This window comes from Dreissena polymorpha, chromosome 9 (genome assembly GCF_020536995.1).
Source record: "Dreissena polymorpha isolate Duluth1 chromosome 9, UMN_Dpol_1.0, whole genome shotgun sequence".
In the NCBI taxonomy this organism is placed as follows: domain Eukaryota; kingdom Metazoa; phylum Mollusca; class Bivalvia; order Myida; family Dreissenidae; genus Dreissena; species Dreissena polymorpha.
In genome coordinates this window covers 13,126,124-13,151,472 of record NC_068363.1, presented here as the reverse complement: position 1 = coordinate 13,151,472, position 25,349 = coordinate 13,126,124, and the positions used below count along the sequence as shown (strand labels likewise).

The following is a 25,349-nucleotide window of genomic DNA, read 5'->3' as shown; positions in this document are numbered from 1 at the left end:
TTGTTGTTACCTTATCTGTTATTGACATTTAGACAAAATATTTATGGCATCATTTTTGTTTCATTGCTGCCTGTGAGATCTGGACTAATAAAACACAACTATAACAATCTATGAGCAAAAGGTTATCAGTGAAATAAATAATGAGGATTATCGTAAAGCTTTGCTTTATTTACTGATGGAAAAAATTTCTACTGATTATTTAGTTAGCGTGTAGATTCTGTGATAAATTACTCAAAGCGATCTGTCTTGATATTTTAAAATATAAACAAATAGAACAAAAATGTCATAAAATGTGTACTTGTTGAGGAATTGTGTATATGAGAAATAAAATTGTAGTAGATTTCAAAAAACATCAATGAACATTGGTTGGAAAATAATAAGCCTGGAAAAATTAACTTTCCAATAAGACAATAACTTTGTATACGATATGTGATGTGTACTTGTCAAGGAGTTTAGCCTGTAAACAAGAAATGAACCTGTGCTAGATATAGATCTATTTTTTAAAAACGACTTTTAACTGTTGCAAAGACAAAAATGAGTGGCGAAAAAAGGACTAGAAAAATAAGTACAGCCCTTCAGCCCCCTTCCATTGGGGAGGGAGGTCACCTGACTACAATAGATGAAACTCATGCGCTGAGAAAAGTTAGTCACGACGAGGATGCTGGGACGCATGGTCAGGCCACTGCATACGGGGGTCTCAGGCGAGTAAGCAAGGAGCAGCCTGAAGGTCGTAAGGTCAGCACTTACAGTGTCATTGGACGGAAAATCAGTTACGTCCCTCCGGAGAATTTGATTAAGAAGCAGGTGAGAATTTTGGGGCAAGTTTGGTTGCTGCTACAGTTGCTACTTGCTATGTAGTGCCAGTAGATGTTGATAAATAGAAATGTTGAACTGATTGGATATTGGTGATAAAATAAAGGTTTACTGTATGGTTACATGTTCCTTTTATAGTTGTTATTTTGACTACCTCTGGTGTGACTCACTGGTACATGGTAAATTAATAATGTAAAATGTTTAATACACTAAGACCAAGAATGTATGATAGTTAACTGACTTTTTTTCAAAATTGTAAAAGTAGCTATAAGAAATTAAACATCATTTAGTGTTTAAGGAATTCTCTCAATACTTTTATTTTCGTTCGGTTTGCACGTTATAAGCCCTTATTCATTATGATCACTGAACAAAAGATTTGTATTCTTAATACAAAAATTTAGTACAGATATACAGATAGTATTATAATGACTGTCCCCATGATATGACATCCAAATAATAATTGACCCCCCCCCCCCTTCCAGGAAACAATGAAATCACCCTTTTAATCGCTATGCAACTAATTTGTTATCATAAATAATGCCAAAGTGTTTTTTAGCTAATGCTTTATGTAATATATGAGAAGATACAAAGTCATTTGTGATAGTAGCAGCATTTCCTAATGTGAAAAAAGGTTTTTATGGAAAATAACATTCACAATTCTCAGCTGTGATTTAATTTGACTTAGGCTGTAGCGGAGCCTTGATTATCACATTGAATGTTTATCACAGTTTGTCAAGTTTGACAGAAAATATTTAGGAGTTTATTGAAAAGGGTATGCATTAAAAAAGTTACAAAATGTTTTAAATTGCGACATATTTATTGATCGATTTATTAATAACTTTATTGATCATCTATTCAGTTACAAGTACATATTGCCTGATAGAGCCTGGTTTGTTTAAATAAGAACATTCAATAGACAGCCATTAAAGCTTGTGGTAGAAAAAGTTTATTATACTCCAACTTCTGAAGCATTTAATGGTGGTAAGTTAAACATTTAGAAATGCCCTTTTTGCCATTGAAGTTATTATATAGAACGGCGGATTAGTCTTTTTGTAAGAGGATATGCAGTGCAAAGGCTCTCCCCATGATCCCTCACCCACTCCCATATTTAATTAACACATAGTTATTTATACCATGAAAATCTAAAACTTTTATAGCTCCAGTTTTTTTCTAGCAAAAATAGCATTAACTTCAAGAAAAAATAGAATCTCATATTTAATTTTTTTTCTGCAGAGCTATAACTATAGAAATTTGAAATTATAAAGAAAATTAGTGTGTACATTCAAAATGATTTTTATACTTGTTTCTTCTAAAAAAACGTTCTTACAATACACACATTGTACTGTTACACACATTGTACTGTTAAAATACAAAGAATACTGTAAAGTCCAATTGTTTGAGCATTGGAGTATGGAATGACTGGTATATGGGCATTTTTGCTATGACATTTTGAAAGCTATCATTTGTATTAATTTTGGCTGTTTTTCCAAACTGAAAGCTTAATCCCTGTGGCATTTAATCTGCAAATTGCGTCCAAATTCTCTAGACGGAAAATCCGTGGTCTATTTCTTATGATGACTTTTATTAAAGTTGGCAAGACTGACGGAATATAAATATAACATTTGAAACGCATGTGTTCATTTCAGGACCAAATCACACCCAGTGTAATTAAAGCTCTAAATGAATTAGCCGATTGAATTAGCATTGGATTAAGTATTTTTACAGAACATAGGGTAATAATACTTGAAAATAATCTATTATAACATGTCAAACGGTAAAATATCAAACCAAAATTGGTCTATAATGAACATGGATATACTTTTGACCAGAACCAATTAAAAGAATTATGATTCTCAAAGTGAAAGCATGAGGATTCAGGCCTTTTCTGCCCTATGCCACGGGTCCGAATATCGGCCCCATTCCCAATGCAAATCTGTTTGTTTTTTCTTTCCCAATTGAATTATTTTTTCCCAATTCCAAATTTTTTTTATTTTTTTTTTAAACCTTTAAATATATAAGTTAACCTGATCCAGTGCAGAAAATAGAAAAATGTTGCATAATCAAATTATATGTTGCCTTGAATTTGTTTTAAAAACAGTACAATATGTTAAATTGATTATTTAAGACTTCCCTTATTTTCCCCAAAATCCGGCGTTTCGCACGATTATTTCCCCTCAAAAAAGGCCACGCCCTTTCCCCAAAATCAGATCAAAAACCTGTACTTATCACACATGTTCATAATATTTTGTAAAATTTTAATCATATGTTATCAAAATAGTTGTTATTTACCAGTAAACGGCTTCTTTGAAATATAAGAAACACTATTTACATGCGAATTTTTTTCCCAATTGAGCCAGTTTTGTGATTTATTTTTTTTCCCAAAATGAGGTTTTTCACGATACAAAATGCCAAAAATTCCAGTGTGGCGTTTTCCCGAAATAGAGCGGAAAAGGCCTGGGATTAACAGGTCTTATGTTCAATTTGTGTCATGTGAACGAAGTAATTTTTACCAAGGGAGACAATAACACATTTCAAAAGTATCAGAAAGCTTCTTAGTTACCTCCCTTGTTGAACTACTCTGATTTGACACTTTCACCCATGTTTGTTTATGTCGTCACCTCTGACAACCATGATTATGTTTGATTATTGAATCAAGGGTATTATAAAATATTGAAAACCCATAAAGTTAAGATAAGCACTTTGCATGACATTCAATAAACTGGTCTATATAGCCAAATGCCTTAAATAGATTTGTATGTTAGGCGGTGGTTTCTATTTGAAAGTAAATATTATGAGGTTCATAATCAGATTAAAAAAGGTGTGAAAATTTGTTTAGCTGTGGAGAATATATTTCTGTTATTTGTGTAAAAGAGTTTTGAGAGAACGATGTAATAGTTAAGCATGATATAATTTGTATTAAATTAGAGTTACCGATCATGCCTTTCAATGATTAACAAATGTTAACAAATACATGTCCCAAGCATCAGGTTACTATATATATAAGCATGACAAATGTAGATTTAAGTATAATATATATTGACTACATAAACTGTTTTTATTTCATTAAAATGTATGAACCAAAATTTGGCAAATCGATTGTATGCAACATCAATGAGGTTGGTTTTGACCCTGTCTTTGTGTAATTTAGTAAATAGACAGTATAATTTATATCACTAGGCATTGAATGGCTTACAAATGTTTGGCAAAATGAGATGGTATGTTTTATGAACAAAACATGAACAAAACATGTCCCTGATGATGACCCTTCCCCCTTTTTAGTTAATCACTGTTTTCAGTATTTGGAAGGTGCATGTCAAAGGCAGTACTAAAAAAAAGCACTCAAAGGTCAAGTTTACAGTATGCAAATAATTCTGTTATGTTGTATGCAAATCTTTAAATCATCCTCAAATGCGCAGACTGCACAGGCTAATATGGGACAACACTTTATGCACATGCATTAAACATCCTTTTCACTGAGCTCATTTGTCATTCAAAAGCATTGTCGAACAAGGCTGCATGGTGCAATGAGTCGCCAACATTTTGCACATTTAACTTAATGCTAGTGTCACCATCTGCCTTATTGAAAGAAAGATGTTTTTGTTGATGAAACTCTTATGATGAAATAAAAACTTGAAATTAACATGTAGCTATTAAGACATGTAGAAGCATAATTATTAGACCCCCAGTACAAGCAGGTACAAGGAGGTGACCATATATAAAAGGAAATCACTTTGTTGAAAGACTCAAGTCATTCTGTATGTACTACTAAAGCACAGATTGTCAAGGCTCTAAACTAGCAGCGTATGCAAGGTTTTTTAATAACCATGGTGTTTAAATCACCATTCTGATAATAAAGCTCTTATTTCTTACTACATTGACCTGTCAATTGTGCACTTAATTAGCATGCATCATGCGCTTAAATTGTTTGCTTTATTTGCATTTGGTGTCGATCATGCTCTTAATATGGCCTTTGAACTTTAAAGAGATGCAGGTTATAAATTCTGTTTGAGGAAAATATAGTAAAAGTTTAGACAAATATCTCCCAGGACTCAGCAGAAGATAGTTTTTGAATCCAAAGCATCCCATGTAGTCAGGTACGGGACTATTTACGGTGCACAGTCTTACTGAAGCTCCACAATGTTAATTGTGTCCTTTGTCTAAAGGGAGATAAGGAAGAAGGATATAATAATTCAGCTTTATTTCTATAGCACAAAATAAGCAAACAAAACTATATATTTTAGGGCAGTTTTGTAAACTTCCCCTATCTTTTGTTTGTCATGCATAATTTCAAAAGGAGAGTTGTGCTTGGCTAATTCTAATGAAAAAAAGCAAGTAAAAACTATGCATTTTTTGTTTGTCTTAGGTAAACATTTTAGAATCAAGACAACAGTTAAAGACAAATATATTGTGCAAATGGTCTTAAGGCATCAAAATTTGTGACAAAAATTTATTTCTGCATTATTAAGATTTTCTTATTTATGAACCGCAGCCATAATAATGGTAGACTAGGGCATTTAGTGTTTATTTTGTCAGTATGTGTACATATGAACTATGTGTTTTTGAATGCATGTATTTGTTGGCATGTCTCGCTTATATTTGGACCATGCCCTGTGAAAAGGTGGTTTAATGCATGTGCGTAAAGTATCATCCCAGGTTAGCCTGTGCAGTCCGCAGTCCAGTCAAGGAAGACACTTTCTGCTTTTATGATATTTTCTGTTTAAAGACAGTCTCTTCTTAGCAAAAATCCAGTGTAGGCGGAAAGTGTTTTCCCTGATTAGCCTGTGCATACTGCACAGGCTAATATGGGATGACACTTTACGCACATGCATTAAACCCCTTTTTCACAGAGCACAGCCCATTTGTTTGTGCATAATGTGATTCGAAAATGAATCCGCACAAATTATCACCACATCAAGGGGTACATATCGTTTGCATCAAGTATCTTGCCTGCTCGTAGGTCAAGGTAAAATAAGGTCTACTGTTTTGACCATGTAGTGATAATATTCCAGACAAAAGCTTACTGTGATATTTTATGATATGGACAAAGTCATTATAAACAATGTTTCAACAGGATTATTTTTATGTGCCAATTCTTTGAACTCTATACACAATCCGAATGCTTTATTTTTATTATTATCACTCATCTGGACATGGTCAAAACCCTGCCCAAGGACGTCATTTCAAGACTGCCAATATAATTATCCTGTCAAACATCTCAATTTTAACGCTGACCTTGGTTCAGACATAGTCATAAATGACATGGCAATGGTTGTTTCCTTACCATAGCATTTATTTAGTGAAGAAAGCAATAAAGATCATTATTGCACCTTTAAGCAGGTTAAGCGCTAATTCAAATTAGGCTGTACTTCAAAGAATGAATATTAATTGGAGCCAATATTTACATCAATGATTACTCATGCATCATGTTACATGGTTTTAAATGCAGGAAATTGGCATTATGTAAATACATATTTGTTAATGTGAAATGTAACACTCATTTGGCTCAGCCTTCATTTCTCTATTTTAGAAGATTGATTTGTCCAAACAGTTTTTGCACATTGCATATTAAGATTATGTTTTTGGTCTTTGGAAAAAGGTAATTATAGATAAACTTGCACCATTTGTTAATAAAACTGAAAAATTGCTATGACTGTGCTATGACTGTTTCAAACAGCATATTTAGGCTGTGGTTGATTGTATTCCATAAGATGTGAGAATGAAGTGATTTGTTTAATTTGTAGCTACATGGCATTAGTGCTTGATTCAATAAGGATATTTATGATTTTGTGTTTGATTAAATAGGGATATTTGTGATATTTGTGATTTAGTGATTGATAGAATTTTAGAAGAAGGGATTAGTGATAGGTATCATTTACTTGAGTGATTGATTGCTGGATTCAATGATGATGTTTTGGGGCTAGGTGGCTCAGTTAATAGAGGGCTTCACTTAAAATCATAGATTTCAGGTTTGATCCCTAACCTGGGCACACAACTTTTTTGGGGAAAGGTACTTAAATCCTTTCTTTTGCTCTCTTCCCCCTAAGCTCTGATTCATGTTGGGCAGTTTTCTGTTATCAGCATAAGCCACATGCATTTAGTACTCAGGGTTCAGGATAAACAGCGTTCTCAAGGGTTTACAGATGTGCTGGACACGTGGTCCTGCACCCTGGTACTGGTAAAACCAGCTAACCCAAGAAAAGTGTGGGTTGGTTAACTGATCCCTGGGGTATAATGACTGATATGTGATAAAAATGTTCAACTACATGTAATAATATTTTGATCCCAGAGAGCATCTATTTGAAAGTATTTTTATATAACTATAAGCAGATTACTCATGTAATTTACATTATATGTATACATTTACATGAATCAATGTTTATGGCTTTATATACATTAGTAAATATTTCTCCATTATGGAATACTAATGGATCCTCAGCTCTAATGTAGATCCAGCAGAACCTAAATAATTCACAGCATTTCAACCATTATGAACAAATCAACAGGGAATTCAACCTGGCCTGATGCTGATGTTCAAGGCATGAAATATTAATTCCATTTATGTTGATTTTCCTCATGCAATAATAGTGTTGGGTATATTTTATGCGCAATGTGCATTGTGGGTAGCCAGTTGTTACTATAGTAACGGATGCAACACTTGTGTTTACCTCATACGCCTTAGAGACCCCAAGCCAGATTGTTGCAGACCACATATGCTTATGAAAAACATTTACTCTATCTAGTGATTAAATTGTCAATATTTGGGACTTAGTATATCTATTGTAACTTTGGATTATCAGGAAATATATATTTTTCCTGGAAAATACATGGTTCTTTATGACAGAGGCAGCTTGTTAAAAGTGTTGTTATGGATTTGGTATATTTTACTTTTGTTTCTAATGTTTTCTTTTGAGGAATTAAAAAGGGGTATTATTAAGATAAAGCTTTGAGGACCACTTCAAAGCTAAAATATATTATTTCTTGATATATTAGAGGCAGATTAGTAACTCGTAAAATAGAACAGATTAACCCAATGCAAACTGGCATATGGATTAAGGTGTATTAATTAAAATGGAACAAAAGAACGTAGATTAAGGTCTTAAAACCAGATAACATATGGCTTGGCTGGATTTGCATAATAGCAATTGGTGTATGTTGATTTGTTTAGTCGTCTATGACACATTCTGTATTTGTATCTGATGAACTGTATGGTAATGACTCTTTTACAAGTTTTAAGGATGTAGTTTATGTTCTCAACGGACTTAATGAAAAATCAAACGTTTTGACACATTTTGGTGCAGTGTTTCATCACCAGCAGAAATTAAAGCATCGGGTGAAAACTGAAGGAGTTTATTTGATTTCTGAGATGGATATATTGGAGTAACATTGGAGTAATTTAGTGGGTTTTCAACCAGAAGATGTTGGCAAAATTTAAGACTATAGCCCGGAAGGCTAGTGCCGATGTGTTAGATAACAGAGGCAGAACCTCTATAGTGAGAGCCGCACAAACAATCGAAACCAGTCAGGTAAAATAATAAACCATGTATCAATAATTGCTGAATAATTTATTTTTTTGTATTTTAATCCAAAAAAGAGCAAACTGTGTGTATGCATAAATCAGTTAATTCGGGGTGTATGTCAATTGGTAAACATTTGGATAAAAAAATTATTGCTTTTAACCTTTCCGTGATAACGAATTTCAGTTTATTACAGTTTTTTTGTTTTGCTTTACTGCATATATTTGACAAGGGTTGCACATAAATGGTCTATAAAATTACAGTCAAATCATTATTATATGATAAATCACTAACCACTTCAATTATTCCTACATGTATATATACACATTTTCTTTATCATAGGATCTTTGCAAAAGTATGTATGAATACCTTTAATCTATGTTTTCAGCATCTGTTTGTAATTCAATTTATATTCTTTAATCATAACTGTGTATATTTAAACAATGACAACGTTTATAACATTATGGGTTATTTAAAACAAATAATCATTTAAAAACCACATGGTAATTGTGTGAGATTTTTAGCCAATTAATGTCCTTTCCATGCCCATTGAGCCCAAGTCCCACTATTGCCGGTAGAGCCCCGGTCCATCCCGGTTTGCTTACGCTGGTCGACCGGTGAGAACCGGGATGATTCGTTTACATTTTTTAACGCGGTAACACTATTTCCCGGTGCCTCCCCGGTTGAAGCGGGTCAACAGCCTGGCAGAGTCCTGGTCAACGCCAGACTGGCTACCGTTTATCGCGATGAAGCCCAGGCAGAGCCCTGGTTGTCGCCAGTAATGCCCCCGTTGAGCCCAGGTGAAAGCCGTCAGCGTCCTGGCAGAGCCCCGGTATACCGTAACTCCACCTGCACTCACTGGGGCTATACCGGCATCACATCCCGGCAGAGCTATGGCAACCCCCTGGTTTAACCCCAGTCGTCCCCTGTAATGCCCCGGCGGAGCCCTGGTGAAGGCCAGTGGCGTTCTGACAGAGCGCCGGTTTACTTATGTACCGTAGCTATACCGGGACTCTGCCGGCATTCACCGTGGCTCCACCGGAGCATTGCCGTAGCTCCCTCGGGGTCTGTATGGGCCCTGGTGGAGCTACGGTGACGTCCCAGTTGAACCCAGTGCCATCCCGGTTTTTCATGGTGCCGCGCTGGTCATTCCCGGTCCTTCCTGGTGACTCCCGGTTCATGCCAGAGGTATTAAACATTTTAATACTTTCCCGGTGGAGCCCCGGTAGTCCTCAGTTCATCACAGTTGTCCCAAGTGGAGCCCTGGTTCATCCCGGTAGAGCCCCAGTTCATCCCGGATCACTCACCGGGGCTCCGCCGGCATCATAGTGAGACAGGGCCTTTGTATAATCACACCTTTTTTAAAACATTTTTAATTGTAATAGCACGGTTAAAATTGTTTATATTATTGCATTTTTGTGTAATCATGAATTGTATAAGAAATGCATCTTTTTTTATATTGAATGCAGAAGGTACAAAAACACAACCGCGGCAATTATCACAGATTCACTGTTATTAGTGTATAGTTCCATTTAATGCAACAGTTAATACAGTGCTGAACTGAAAAATTGAACCATTCAGTCATATTAATTGTTATTTAAAATACCTATGAATCAGTAAAATAATACATGCACACAATTTGTTTAATACATGTACGCTTTTCATTCTTTATACCAATAACATAGATATAGATTTGTTGGTTACCAACAGGTATTTCTTATTGAAGTTAAATTCTACTATTAATATATGTTGTAAATATCATTGGTAGTGTGGGGTATAATATATATTTCAACTCAAGGACCTTTTCTGCAATGAGTAGCCCCACCTTCGTGAAATAAAAAAACAAACTATAGCCAATTATCAGGCCATTAAAATAAGTTCCAAGATCATGGCAAATTAAAATTATGCAAGGAAGTTTATACGCACATTTAACATATTAAAAAGCTCATGTTTATGGAGCTTTTTATTACATTAATGTAAAATGAATTGTTTTCATTGTTCTTAAATGCCCAAAATTTATTTATATATATATCTTATACCTTTCAATGATACTTTAAAATAACCAACAATATTTAATACTGTAATTTGATAGTAACCATTTAAGACAGATCTTCAGATATTAAATAAAGCAGCATCCTGCATTAAGATTGTTCTCTAAATGACTGTAGTAACACCTTGGACAATCCGCCTTGATGTCGCTCAACAATACACCATCAATAGTGTTAATAACATTGTTATTACCGGTACCTGGCTGTACAACAAGAACGCCAGTATTGATTTTGAGATCAATCAAGCTGTAATGTGGTAATTGTCGCGTGCATTTGCATTTGACTACCAAATTGAAATTACTGTTGCAACAGGTTCTCTATATAATTTCCTGTACAAATTTAATTATTAAAAAGGTGTCATAATTCCTGCATTGGACCCCATGAGTCTTTATTACCATTTTCAGGCTTTAAATAAAGTCATCAACTGTAAAGAAATGAATAACATATCTTTTAGTTGCAAAATGCAAGCTTTTTTACTTTTTATTCTCGCCATTGATATTGCATTATGATGTTATAGAAACTAAAAATTCAAGAGTTTGTTCAGATTAAGTCTGTCTGTCTGTCTGTCTGTCTGTCTGTCTGTCTGTCTGTCTGTCTGTCTGTCTGTCTGTCTGTCTGTCTGTCTGTCTGTCTGTCTGTCTGTCTGTCTGTCTGTCTGTCTGTCTGTCTGTCTGTCCGTCCGTCCGTCCGTCCGTCCATCCGTCCGTCCGTCCGTCCGTCCGTCCGTCTGTCTGATTGCCTGCCTGATTGCCTGCCTGCCTGCCTGCCTGCCTGCCTGCCTGCCTGTCTGTCTTTCTGTCTATAAATGTAATACCTAAAAAATAATAATATATTTTATATAAAACTTAGTGCCCATATAAACAGCCGTGTGTGGGTTTTACATATTCTTTTTCTTGTCAGAAGACACTGGTCAGGTGACTCTTATAACTCAAATCTTTCACCGTTAAAAAGGTCAACAAGTATTTTGCACATATAAATGTTATGTTTCCTTTCAATTTTTTTGTAAATTTTGTACCATGATGTGACCTGATTTATTATGCTTAGTTGTTTCTGCCAAGCATATTCATATTGTGGACATTATTATTATTGTTGTGTCACTCGTTGAAACAATCAATTGCAATTATTAACTGAATGCCTTTTCAACTTGGCTCAGAAATATCCATATATCATCTTGACATAATAGCTTTATAACATCTTTTGATATAATAGTTCATGAGCAATTTTCAGCTGATAGAATCTGTTTTCAGCAAGTGTCCATCATTGTTGATATTGCAATGGCTGCAAGGAGGGGTGTTGGGTTTCCCATCAGCTTGTTGATGGATGAGCTCTCAATATTTTCATGTATATGTGTGCTGATTTTGCCTCAAATATTGCATGAATTGTTGTGTGTAATGCCATTATGTGCAGTTATCAGGCACTGGCTTTTGGGATAGTACCTGGTGACGCTGTGTTAATAAGTCAATGTACTTTGTATTGTTAATAAATAAATACAGAGTGAGCAGGTTGTCCATGGATTGGTTCTGAAAAATGTGAGCATTATAGTATGAAATTTAGTTTTTAAAAAACATAGCAAAATGAAATGGCAGAAGTTTAATAATTTTCTCAGAATACATGTACATTACCAGTTGTGGAGGAGTCTAAAAGATAGATTTAGTTAGTGATTACATAATTTTAACATTTGCTTAAAAGAAAACGAAAAAGTAAATACAAATAATTTTTTTGTTTCTTTTTTTTTTAAATTACGCACAAAAAGATGGCGTCAAACGTTTCATTTGAAAATCAACGTGTAGTTTTGTAAGCATTTTCAGTAAAAAAAGGATGTCTTTAGATATGGGACTATATTTTTCAAGTTGGCCTCAATATGAGAACACAAGTGTTTACAATCTGTATTGACTTTAAAAACATTCGAAGAACACTGAATGTCATCATTCTGGTAAACTCTGTGATCAAGGTGAAAACATCTTTCAAGGCATATTGACTGAAATTCACTTAAGTCAAATAAAAGAATCACCCGGAAGCAATTCCATGATAATAAAGCCTCTTAAAAGGAATTCCTCATAATGGGATGTGATTTTCTCAGGGAAGATTCCGAAATTGACACATTTACCGGAAATATTAGGGTTGAGGTATTACAGTCCCATGAATGACTTATTGTGGATATAACTGAAGCATAACATTGATTTTTGCCGTATCTCAAGGACATGATGAAGTTACTTTTGATGTAATGTCAACAGAGCGATAACATAAATCGTTTCCAGAGAAACAAAACAGATGTCATTATATTAATGCTTTTAAAACAGTCTAGTTTCTTAAACATGGCTGGAAGACTAGCTTTTAAAAAAGCGTTCAAACGTGTTAGGGTAGCTGTGAGGCAACAAAATATTGTCACTAAGTTGGTAAGTACAACTTTATTTTTTCAGAAATTCTAAGCAGAAAAAATTGTACTATTATTGATGTTTAGATATTGTTGCCTGACAAATGAAATCTATGGTATTTGTATAAATGTAGGTTTTAAGCTGTATAAGGAGATTTGTACAATATGGTATATTTAAAAGGATTATGATTGTATTGTGTAACATTACATTCATATTTTAGGTCCATCATTTAATGGAAATTAATGTAGCTAAAATTATGAGAAACCACTTAAAATGAAGTAAATTCATATGTGTTGTATAAAAAAAACACTTGTTGATACACAGGATGCAATGTTTGGTTCATTTTTATAACCAGTCCACTTAGGATCTGATCCTTGCTGGTAGTCGCTCTTTTACATCATTTTTCACTATGGGCATTTAAGTGTCCCGAAGTTTTACAATCACCAGCGTTTTATCAACTTCAATATTTTATTGCAGGTGTTAAGCAAAAGGTTAACAGGGGCAATCTGGTTTTTATGATGTATTATAGTCAATGTAACAGGTATTTGTAAAGAAGGCAATAGTTTAAATTGTAATGTGACACACTTAAAATGTCTATTACAAATCTAGAAAATGAGCCATGCATGTTTGTAAACTGTGTTATTTTATGTATTATATTTTCCGGGATATAATTGCAGATTTTCCGGGACATGTGCACATATAGCGATATATAATATAGACATATATGCATTTTTGGTACGCATTTTTTTCACATCCTAAATTGAGTGCATTAGTAATAAATAGGTTGTTAGCATCTAAAACAAGTGTATGCATCGTTGATTATCACAGGCATTTCATTAAGCTTTTCTAAGTTAATTCAAAGTTTATTTTATCTTAATTGCCATGTTTGTCAAGTCACAATTTATTTTCTTTAAAGTACGCAATCTTGTTCAAATAATGTAAGCGGCAGGTGCGCCTACATGCAGCAACGTCAAATCGTATAATATATCCGCCTATGAGGCAATTTGCATTTTGTTTAACTAGTAATACGTTACAGTAATTGTTTCAATAATTAATTATCTTAAAGACAATAAAGATACACATTGTTTGTGTGTTGTTTTTTAGCTCAACTATTATATATGAAATATATATAGTGAAGCTATCCTGCTCACCCAGGCGTCTGCGTTCCCGTTCCCGTGAGCGTTGGTATGTTAAAGTTTGCGTACCACCTCAAATATTGTCTATGTCCCTTGACTTATTGCTTTTATATTGTGTATACTTCGTTAACAACATGACCCCAACCTGTAAACAAGAGCAGACAGCTGTATCAAGCATTTTGTAAGAATTATGGCCCGTTTTTTCACTTAGAACATGCATATTATTGATAAATCTATGTTAAAGTTTGCGTACCACCTCAAATATTTTCTATGTCCCTTGACATATTGCTTTCATATTTTACATACTTCTTAACCAACATGACCCCGATCTATAAACAGGAGCAGACAACCGTAACAAGCATTTTGTAAGAATTATGGCCCTTTTTCCACTTAGAATATGCATATTATTGATAAATCTATGTTAAAGTTTGTTGCGTACCTCAAATATTTCTATGTACCTTGTCATATTGATTTTATATTTTGCATACTTCCTAACCATGACCACAATCTATAAACAAGAGCAGACAACTGTATCAAGCATTTTGTAAGAATTATGTTCCCTTTTTATATTTTTGTTTAAGTTTTGTGTTTAGGTTCACTTCATTTCTAAAGTATCAAAGCTATTGCTTTCATGCTTGCAACACTTACTAACTATCATAAGGGGACTGTGCAGGCAAAGTTATGTAACTCTCACTGGCATTTTGACAGAATTATGACCCCTTTTTTACTTAGATAATTTATCATTTGGTCAAATTTTGTGTTTTGGTCCATTTTACTCCTAAAGTATCAAAGCTATTGCTTTCAGACTTGAAAAACACACTAACTATTGTAAGGGGACTGTACAGGGCAAGTTGCATAACTCTGGTTGGCATTTTAATGGAATTATGGCCCTTTTTTGTCTTAGTAACTTTGAATATTTTGTTAAATTTTGTGGTTAGATCCACTTTACTTCTTAAGTATCAAGGCTATTGCTTTCAAACTTCAAATATTTTCTTACTATCATGAGGGTACTGTACCTGGCAAGTTAAATTTGACCTTGACCTTTGAATAACCTTGAATCTCAAGGTCAAATTAATAAATTTTAATTTAATTGCCATAATTTCTTTATTTATGATCAGATTTGATTCACACTTTGACATAACAACACTTACCTGACATACCACGATAGACTCCACCCAAAACCATACCCCACGCCCCACCTTTTTTAAAATATATTTTTTAGCTCCACTGGCCATAGGCCAGCGGGGCTTATGTCATGGTCCTGTGTCCGTCTTGCCTGCGTGCGTGCGTGTGTGCGTGCATGCGTTAGCTTTTTCTTTAAACATCTTCTTCTCCTCAACTACTGGTCCGATTCTGATGAAATTTCTCAGGAATGTTCCTGGGTTGAACCTCTTCCAAATTTGTTTAAATGGGTCAAATTTGACCCTGCCCCGGGGGTCAAAAATTGAAAATTTGCTTATATAAGGCCTATTTTGTGAAAACTTAAAAAATCTTCTTGTCCATAACCATTGGGCCTAGGGCTACCAAATTTGGTATGTAGTGACATCTTATAGTCCTCTACCAAGTTTCTTCAAATTATGCCCCTGGGTCAAATTTGACCCTGCCCCGGGGGTCAAAAAATTGAAAATTTGCCTATATAAGGCCTATTTTGTGAAAACTTTAAAAATCTTCTTGTCCATAACCATTGGGCCTAGGGCTACCAAATTTGGTATGTAGTGACATCTTATAGTCCTCTACCAAGTTTCTTCAAATTATGCCCCTGGGGTCAAATTTGACCCTGCCCCGGGGGTCAAAAAATTGAAAATTTGCCTATATAAAGCCTATTTTGTGAAAACTTAAGAAATCTTCTTGTCCATAACCATTGGGCCTAGGGCTACCAAATTTGGTATGTAGTGACATCTTATAGCCCTCTACCAAGTTTCTTCATATTATGCCCCTGGGGTCAAATTTGACCCTGCCCTGGGGGGTCAAAAAATTGAAAATTTGCTTATATAAGGCCTATTTTGTGAAAACTTTAAAAATCTTCTCGTCCATAAGCATTGGGCCTAGAGCTACCAAATTTTGTATGTAGTGACATTTTATAGTTCTCGACCAAGTTTCTTGAAATTATGCCCCTGGGGTCAAATTTGACCCTGCCCCGGGGGTCAAATAATTAAATTTGCTTATGAAAGGCCCGTTGTGTGCAAACTTTAGAAATCTTCTTGTCCATAACTGTATGGCATAGGGCTACCAAATTTGGTATGTAATGACATCTAATAGTCCTCTACCAAGTTTGTTCAAATTAAGCCCCTGGGATCAAATTTGACCGTTCCCCAGGGTACACAAAATTGAACATATGCTTATATTGCAAACTTTAACAATCTTGTCCATAACTATTGGGCCTATTTCTACCAAATTCGGTATGTAGTGACATCTAATAGGTCTCTACTTAGTTTGTTCAAATTATTCCCCTGGGGACAAATTTGACCCTGCCTCGGGGGTCACAAAAATGAACATATGCTTAAAAAGGCCTATTTTGTGCAAACTTTAAAAATCTTCTTGTTCATATTTATAGAGCCTAGGGCTACTAAATTTGGTATGTAGTGATATCTAATAGTCCTCTACCAAATTTGTTCATGACTCGCAGATGACCCCCTATTAATTTTCAGGTCACTAGGTCAAAGGTCAAGGTCACGGTGACCCGAAATACTAAAATGGTTTCAGGATGATAACTCAAGAACGCTTATGTCTAGGATCATGAAACTTCGTAGGTACATTGATCATGACTCGCAGATGACCCCTATTGATTTTCAAGTCACTAGATCAAGATCATGGTGACCCGAAATAGTAAAATGGTTTAGGGATGATAACTCATGAACGCTTATGACTAGGATCATATAACTTCATAGGTACATTGATCATGACTTGCAGATGACCCCTATTGATTTTTAGGTCACTAGGTCAAAGGTCAAGGTCACGGTGGTCAAGGTCACGGTGACCCGAAATAGTAAAATGGTTTCTGGATGATAACTCAAGAACTCTAATGCCTAGGATCATGAAACTTCGCAGATGACCCCTATTGATTTTCAGATGATAACTCAAGAAGGCTTACGCCAAGGATCATGAAACTTAATAGGTACATTGATCATGGCTCGCAGATGACCCCTATTGACGTTCAGGTCACTAGGTCAAAGGTCAAGGTCATGGTGACTTTACACAGTAAAATGGTTTCCGGATGATAACTTAAGAAAGCTAATCCGCCTAGGATCATGAAACTTCATAGGTACATTGATCATGACTCGCAGATGACCCCTATTGATTTTTAGGTCACTAGGTCGAAGGTCAAGGTCACAGTGCCAAAAAATGTATTCACACAATGGCTGCCACTACAACTGACAGCCCATATGGGGGGCATGCATGTTTTACAAGCAGCCCTTGTTATATTTTGAGATGATTCTTTACAAAGAAAGATGCCACTATTGTATTTGTTATAAATGTGTGAAAGGCTCTTAAGAAGGAACCAGAGATTATTAACCCTTTACCAAACACTAACAGGATTTTACAGGTTTGTAGCTGACGACTTTACATTACAATTTAATTGTCGTCTGCAACCTCTTTCAAATTGGGAAAGTCCAAAATGTGTTGTTTGGTAAAGGGTTAAGGAATTTTGATTCATATGGGTCTTGTGAATCTGTTTCAAATCAAATGCGTAGATTTGATCTTCAGCATCTAAAAATATGTGAAATAGAAAGAACGACAATATCTTTTGGAGAGATAAATGTACCTAGGTTATAAGCAAAGGACCTGTGCAACAAATCCCAACTTTTTAGTCTGTTTAGTTAACATGAAAGTAACTTTTTCCATATATAAAAATGCTCACCCTTCCAAAGTTAAGCGCACAGTAGGACGAGGGATAGAAAGAGAAAGTCACATGCTTGAATATATTTCAACCCATGCGCATTGCACGTTTTTTTCACATAAAAAAACAGTGGAGCGATACAGGGCCATCATGGCCCTCTTGTTTTATTTTTGAAAGATCATCTAATAAATGACTACACCCCCACATTATACCCCACTCTCCACCCCCACCCCAACCACCCCCCCCCACCAAAAAAGATTATTTTTTCTTTGAAACATGGTAAAAAATATCCACAAATATTTATTTATTTTATTTTTGAAGGATAGTCCAACCATCCCTCCCAAGCTATTGCTATCAAACTTGAAATAAAATCTTATAAGTTTGTTTTATGTCTTTACAAATGTTCAAGAGATTGTGGAAAATATACCTGAAATCAGATTTGTCTATAAAGTACAACTTCTTTAAAACATAAGTGATCAATATGTTTCAATTATGGTCCTCATCCACTTCGAATATTACTTTATTACCTTGACCTTATTGAATATGAACAATTTCCCCATGATGGTTTATGTTATACTGTCAAGCACTCAAATAGTCGAGCGTGCTGCCCTCTGACAGCTCTTGTTTAATTTAATCTCGCGTAAAAATAAATGTTTTGATATAACAGAATAATGCATGAAATGCACAATTTCGACCAGGACAACATTGATGTTTTCATCAAAAGTTTCCGAAGTAACTGTCCACGATTTTATCGTGGAGGAGTACACAATAGGGACTGATAAGTGTGCTTGGTATAACAAAGCCACTGAAACTATAGATTGATATTGACATGCGGTTATTCACGCATGACTTATTCACAACCACACTTATTTTCAGATGTGTGAACAACTCCTTTGCCCTTATGCAGAGGGAAATTATAACGTAGTATATTAAAGCCAATTAACAACCACATTAAACAAGGTAATGCCTTTTTGGTTTGACTGCGAACAATCAATATGATAACAGGACCCCTGTTAATTGATCGATTTTGACATGAACCGTAGTCACCTATTCGGGTAGGCATTGCCATGGAGACGCTGCGTATTAGTGGGAACACAGATGTGAGGTGCAGTTAAGCCTAAGATAAGGTACATGTATATATGGATTTTGTAAAATCCGGTACATTTGACAGATTTCCTGGACTGCGTGACACGTTAATCATTTCCGGGACAATCCTGGACAATTCGGGACGTATGGCAAAAATTGTATGGATTAGACAATAAACTTTGAAACTTTTTTACGAAAAAGAAAACCCCACCTCAGGCCCAATGTCATAATAAGACACCACTCTGGCAGTCCCGAGCTGTACATGGACCTTAACCCTTTGCATGCTCAGAAATTTGTCGTCTGCTAAAATGTCGTCTGCTGAATTTATACAATTAGCATTTTCTTCGATTTTTTTCAAAGAATACTATCAGAATAGCAAACAGTTTGGATCCTGATGAGAAGCCACGTTTTGTGGCATCTCATCTGGATCCAAACTGTTTGCAAAGGCCTTCAAAATTCGGTTCCAGCACTGAAACAGTTAAGCGCCTTCAGTTTCAGTTCATTCACATTTTTGGGGCTGCCTGGGTTTTTGTCATAGGACCAACAGTTGAGTTTTACATTTCTTAAATAATAAATGATACAAACAAGTGCTTGAAAATTATTAAGTTTTGTTTAAAATCTTATAACATTTCCACTTTCTTTCAAAGCTTATCGTAAAAGTGATGAAAGATTTATGAATAAATCATCGTACCACTTGTTGCAAAGTTGTAAATGTGTCAGACTTAATTAAGTAAATTTGTTCAGCAATAAACAATAAATTATCTGAAGTCCTTGGCTGAAGTGTTTTTCAGCCCACCACTTTTCTGGTGTCTTAAATTCTGCTGCAAGTAATTAGACCCTGAAGAATTTATGGCCATTTTTATTGTCTGTGATGAGTTGCAGGAGAACTTTGTTCGATATTGTTTTAATTCATAATGACTGATAGACTTGATTGTCATTGTTAGATGCGTGACCAAATCGCGCATTTTCTCCTTGGAATAATTGCTTAGAGACCTTTTGATTAAATTCCGTGTTCTGTTTACAGTGTTAAGCATGAATTAATAAGTGTTTGTTAAGCAACATGTATGTGTCCTTTGCATTGCAATGCAGGACGTCTCAGGAAAGTTTGCATTGTGGAAGTTAATGTAGCAATGATATATATGAAAGCTCTTTTTTTTAATTTGATATAAATGAACTTGATATTAGTAACATCAAGTGTTATTTTAGAAAGTACTGAAATGTAGAATAAAAGATATTCACCAAAAAATGATTTCCAGGTGAACAAGACAAAAATATGGATAGCTTGGAATTATGATTTGTAATTTTTTGTAATTTTGAAAGGTGTAGATTTTTCATGTTAGCACACAATAGGTATTTCTTCCTCTTCTATATTCCAAACAAGTACTGTCTTTTTTCTCAAATTATGCATGACAAAAAAGGAAACTGAAATTAAAATAGTAAGTAACCTAGCGCCCAGTGAAATTAAAAAATTTGTTTGAAACATGGCCGACAATTCTAGGTCCAGTTTCCTCCCTTCCTATGTCAGTGCAACTCCCTATCAGGTGCGGACGTTTGGAATACGGCAAAATTTGCAGAAACTGAGAGCTGTTCGTGAGTTTGTAAGTTATTCTGTTTTCATTTCAACAAATTAAGCGTGTGTCTTTTTGCGAGGAGACAGTTCAAGAATTTATACTGTGTATACTGACTCTAATTGTGATGTTTTAATAATAATTGAGCCACGTCGTGCAAAATGGGTATTATGTCATATGCTGCGTAGCAACAGACCAGCCTGTGCCTTTTTCCCTGTAAATCCCCAGTAAAAGCATGTGCATTTTACTGAACAAAATTAGGCTGCTCACATACAGTGGTTTGTTACGGAATAGACCACACTTATTTTCTGTCTTAGTTGATAGTTACAGGTCATGGTAGAATTCATAATTGATTATAGATGATTTATTATGTGTTGAAATGTACTGTTTTAGGTGTAAGTTGAACTGTTATTCCACTGTAATCTGTTATTGTGGTGATCAATCAGTATTTTGCAAATTTCAAAGAAGTAATTGTGAAATAGAAACAGTTATATTGTATGAAATTAATGGAACTATTACTTTTTATTCCCACGCTTTTCAGGGAAAAAGTGGGGATTATGTGGTAATCTCCGCTGTCTGTCCGTCCATCCATTTGTCCTGGCCACTATCTCCTCCTTCACTATTAGCACTAGAACCTTGACCTTGAAACTTACACACATGGTAGCTATGAGCATATGTGCAATGGTGCACTATTTGGAATTTTGATCTGACCCCTGGATCAAAAGTTAAGTGATTTTTTGTTGCTCAAAATTACCGCCGAAATTCGGCTGCTTCCTTAGGCCAGCATTTTTTTGTTAATTTGTTTTACGGGAAATTTTTCAAAAAAATTGAGTCAGGGGGGGATAAATAAAAATAAAATCATGAAAATTGAGCAGTCTACCAAAAACTAAAAATCAAACTGTCTAAACTGATTATTTTTTTTATTTTTGAAAATTTAAAATTAAGCCAATTTAACCTTATGTATATACTTGCATTAACCTTTAAGTGTTTTATATATCTTATTACACTGTTGTAGAAGCTTTTTATAATAATAGTAAACATATTTTTATATATATTTATATGTAAAAGCACCTTTTGCATGTATTATACTATATTGCTTCAATAGAGACCTGCAAGCCAGGTGTGTAGTGTATTATAGTGATCATTAAACTTTTGTTGAGTGTTAATCATATGTATGTTTATAACAAATATAGCATGCATTTGACTTAAATAAAAAAGTATTGAAAACTTTTTCAATTGTTTAATAGCTTTAAATAACAACCAACTTTGTAACTTTCATCCATGGGTGGAATATGCACACTAAAAATTACTATTTAATATACAACAGACTTGCTTTACATCATGATAATTTGTATCAATCATGAGAAAAAATGAGCCACATAACAGGAAATTGGACCTTAGGGCGATTGCGACCACTTTGGCTCCAAAAGAGCAGTCTGATCAGGATCCAACTGTTCAACATAATTGTCATTCATTCAGTACTTCTAAAGATGTTAGGCGAACACTTTGGATCCTGATCAGACTGCGCTTGAATTGATCTTGATCCAAACTTTGTGTAGTGAAAGTTCTATAGTACATAAAATGTGAATATTTTATTTAAGAAACCGTGAGTTGTAGACTTATAAAAACATGTGCTGCATTTCATTTTATATTCAGAGAGAGTTATAGTGTTTATATATGTAAAGTGAACACAAGAGGCATGACTACAATATTTGGTGTGTAACATCGTTATGAGGTTCTCTTTGAAGTTTGTTCAAATCATGCAGAAAATTTGCCCTCCCTAGGGGTTACTGTTTTGCTTATAAATATAAATAATATAATCATTCTCTGAAACCGCAACGCCCTTTGGTTTGTTGCGTTGCATGCCAACCATTATATAGTGGCTCTTTGCTAAGTTTCCTCAAAGCATGCCCGGGTGTACTTTGTCCAGGGTTTTCCATGGAAATCCATGGAAAATATGAGGCTGGAGTATTCGGACTAAGTTTCCAGCCTTTTCCAGCGTCAATATTTAAAAAAAAAGGGTGGAAAATTGTCCATGGTATGTGGAAATAGCCTGGAATAGTTTCCATGGTTTTCCAGGCTCCCTGGAATAATTACCATGGAACAATTTCCAGGGTTTTCCAGCCAGCATGGAATAAATACCGTCCGAATACTCCATGTAATCTGGAAAACCATGGAAAACCATGGATTTTTTTCCAGGGTTTTCCAGATTACATGGAGTATTCGGACGGTATTTTTTCCATGCTGGCTGGAAAACCCTGGAAAATGTTCCAGGTTTTTTCTTTGTTTAATATTCCATGGATGCCTGGTATAACATGGAAAATTGTCCAGCGTTTACCATGGTCACTGAATAGAAAAAGAAATTTCTGGTCTAAAAACAATATTTATGTATTAAATGAATACAATACTCACAGCTTAAATAAATCATAATTTAAGGTTAGATTAAAACAAAACAAAAAATCAACATAATGCCTTAGTTTCTTCGATGTATTATTTTGTTCACAATTCATCAAAATATAACATCAGATTACAAATTGTGTTACATTTATTTAACAAATTATTCAGATCAAACAAGTGTTGTTTAATACATGCTTACAAAGCCTCTAGGTCCATTATCATAAATCAGGCCCTTACATAACAGAACAGGCGCTACTTTAAAAGTTAAAAAGTATAATGCAACCTTAACAACATGTATTCAAAGTAACAAAATACAAGCAAGTCAAGTAATATACAGTAACAATTCACGAACCCTGTACAAACGATATACAAGAAACAAAATGAAAAATTTAAGTTATTTTAGCTACTTCATGTTTGTCACAATATATGTAGCTGCCCATGAGAACAATTAAGGATACTATTTTTCTCAGCTACTTTCACTTTAATGCAATTTAGGTGCTCAATTTCATTAAAATACTTTTATATAATTTTATTGTTCAAAGAAATTCAGAACATGAATGCATGTACATGTATTACTTTCCAAGTGACAGTTAGTAAATTATAAGTACCCAGGTGGGATAAAATTACAGTTTTTAAAAACTTTTTTGTTAATTAGCTGGGCTTCAGTAGGTCGTGGATCTTTTATAGAACTTGTACTGCTGTTATACTGTACGGCTCCTGCATGATCTCTGAAAGAAAAACAAAGCAAACAATATTACAAAAAAGTCATAAGTTTTTTACATTCAGCCGTAAAAGTAAATGTGCAGCAATGATATGATTGAATATCTATACTTCAATGCTCATTCACATTTTAATCTATTTTAGATATTTCATATCACTGCTCAATTCGGTACATCTGGCTTTTTTGTATTTGAGCGAACATTTACGATCCTAAGTAGTTTGCAATTATTTCTTTTCCATTTAGTGAAATTTATTCTCTTAAAGTTTGCAAGCGGGCTTTAATCTACTTGCAAACAGGCAACCACACAGGAAAACTGAGACTTTCAAGTGAATAAATTGTTGATTTAACTTATATTTTTATATGACTCTCTTTTATTTTGAAATTTATATTGTTGTTTTCTTAAATGCCCCAAAACGGGGTACACTAGCATGTATCTGGAAACTCAAACATATATAGGAATTTTATATTCAGATATTGCTATATGAAAGATATGCTAATTTGCTAATTCATATAAAAATAACCTGTAATTGAAACTAGACCAAAATATTGGATACCAAAAAGACAAAATACTTTCAGGTGGTTAACACTAAATTACTTATATGAGCCCGGGGCATAACAATATTTACCATGAATTTGTGGCCATGTTAGTCCTCTTGGTAAATGCGCCAAAAGAGCCGCTTTGCTGTCTTGGGTTATTTCCCTGCCAAACTCTGCAGTATCTTCCATCAACTGGTCAGCTACAGTTAAAGCACATAATGAAAATGTATATAGAAAATAATTCAAGTATTGTTTTAAATATTTAGTAAAATTGTCTTTAAATAATAACTTACAATGAAGTTAATACATCACAAAGCATAGCATAACAAAATTTGTAGGTATGATTAGTACAAATTTATTATTGCTATAATTAGAATGATGTGTAATTCTATTGGTATGAAAATGTACAGTGAAACCTAAAAAACAATGCTATTGGTTTAATTTATTTATTTATAAACATTAACAGCATTAATGAGCATTGAGTTCTCATCATGCACAGCACATAACTCCCTTAGCCTCAGTTCCCTAGCCATGCATTATAAACTTCCGATACTACATTCAAGCTTATTAATATCTCCACATAGGACTTCCTTTATCAAGCTGCAAACTGCACTTAGTGAAAATGTGTGTGACAGCTGCTTTTAAACTTCTATATTTGCCATACTTTTACCTAAAATGTCACATAAAAAAGGTCTACAATGATGACATAAGAAGAATAAATTTAAAGGAATATTTAGAAATAATGAAAAGCACAAACCTTCAGTTGTTGTTCTATTCCTAGACAGACTTCTGAAACACTTGTATGCATCACTTTTTAACAAAATTTCATGTCACTTTCCAAATGATATCCATACATTATTATTTTAAGAAATTCTTGTTAATGGAAAAACTCATTAAGTTAAACTCTACTGTTTGTGAAATTACATTAACTTCATTTTAACAACAAGTTTAACCTGCATTTTTTCTTCAATACGCCTTCTCCATAATTTCAATCTAACAGGTAAACTTTCTGTATTTGAACTCAGCCAATCAGAAAAGGCTGTGATATTTTATAACCAATAGATTAGCCGCAGACACATCTGACTCACACACAGGCTTTTCAGATAGTTTGTTAATTGCAAACCTGGACTGTAGTTAAATATTGAGTGTGTATACACCTTGAACAGGGTTAAGGAATTTAAACTTTTAGACATTGCTTTGAAAGTTACTACTTTTACTTCTACTACTAGTACTACTACTACTACTACTACTACTTCTGCAAAACTACTACTACTATTACAACAGCCACAACAACAACAACAACTACCTACTACTAC

The 25,349-nt window shown here is 34.4% G+C and overlaps 1 protein-coding gene and 1 long non-coding RNA gene across 3 annotated transcripts in view; one reads left to right on the top strand and one right to left on the bottom strand.

The window, feature by feature from the left end:
- The first annotated feature begins 286 nt into the window (after positions 1–286).
- The window catches only part of LOC127844844 (dynein axonemal heavy chain 5-like), a 128,581-nt gene continuing 103,518 nt past the window's right edge, over positions 287–25,349 (top strand). The window contains exon 1 of the mRNA XM_052375365.1: positions 287–804. Coding sequence (XP_052231325.1) covers positions 535–804 — 270 coding nt within the window. The 5' untranslated portion in view covers positions 287–534. The remainder of the gene's footprint in view (positions 805–25,349) is intronic.
- Positions 22,852–24,854, bottom strand: LOC127846666 (uncharacterized). 2 transcript variants are annotated; one of them, XR_008033605.1, is made up of 3 exons: positions 24,791–24,854; positions 24,123–24,233; positions 22,852–23,503 (listed from the first exon to the last, which is right to left on the bottom strand). It is a non-coding gene; the product is annotated as an uncharacterized LOC127846666 (long non-coding RNA). The 2 variants fall into 2 exon arrangements; XR_008033604.1 differs by lacking the exon at positions 24,791–24,854 and having other exon boundaries at positions 24,123–24,466.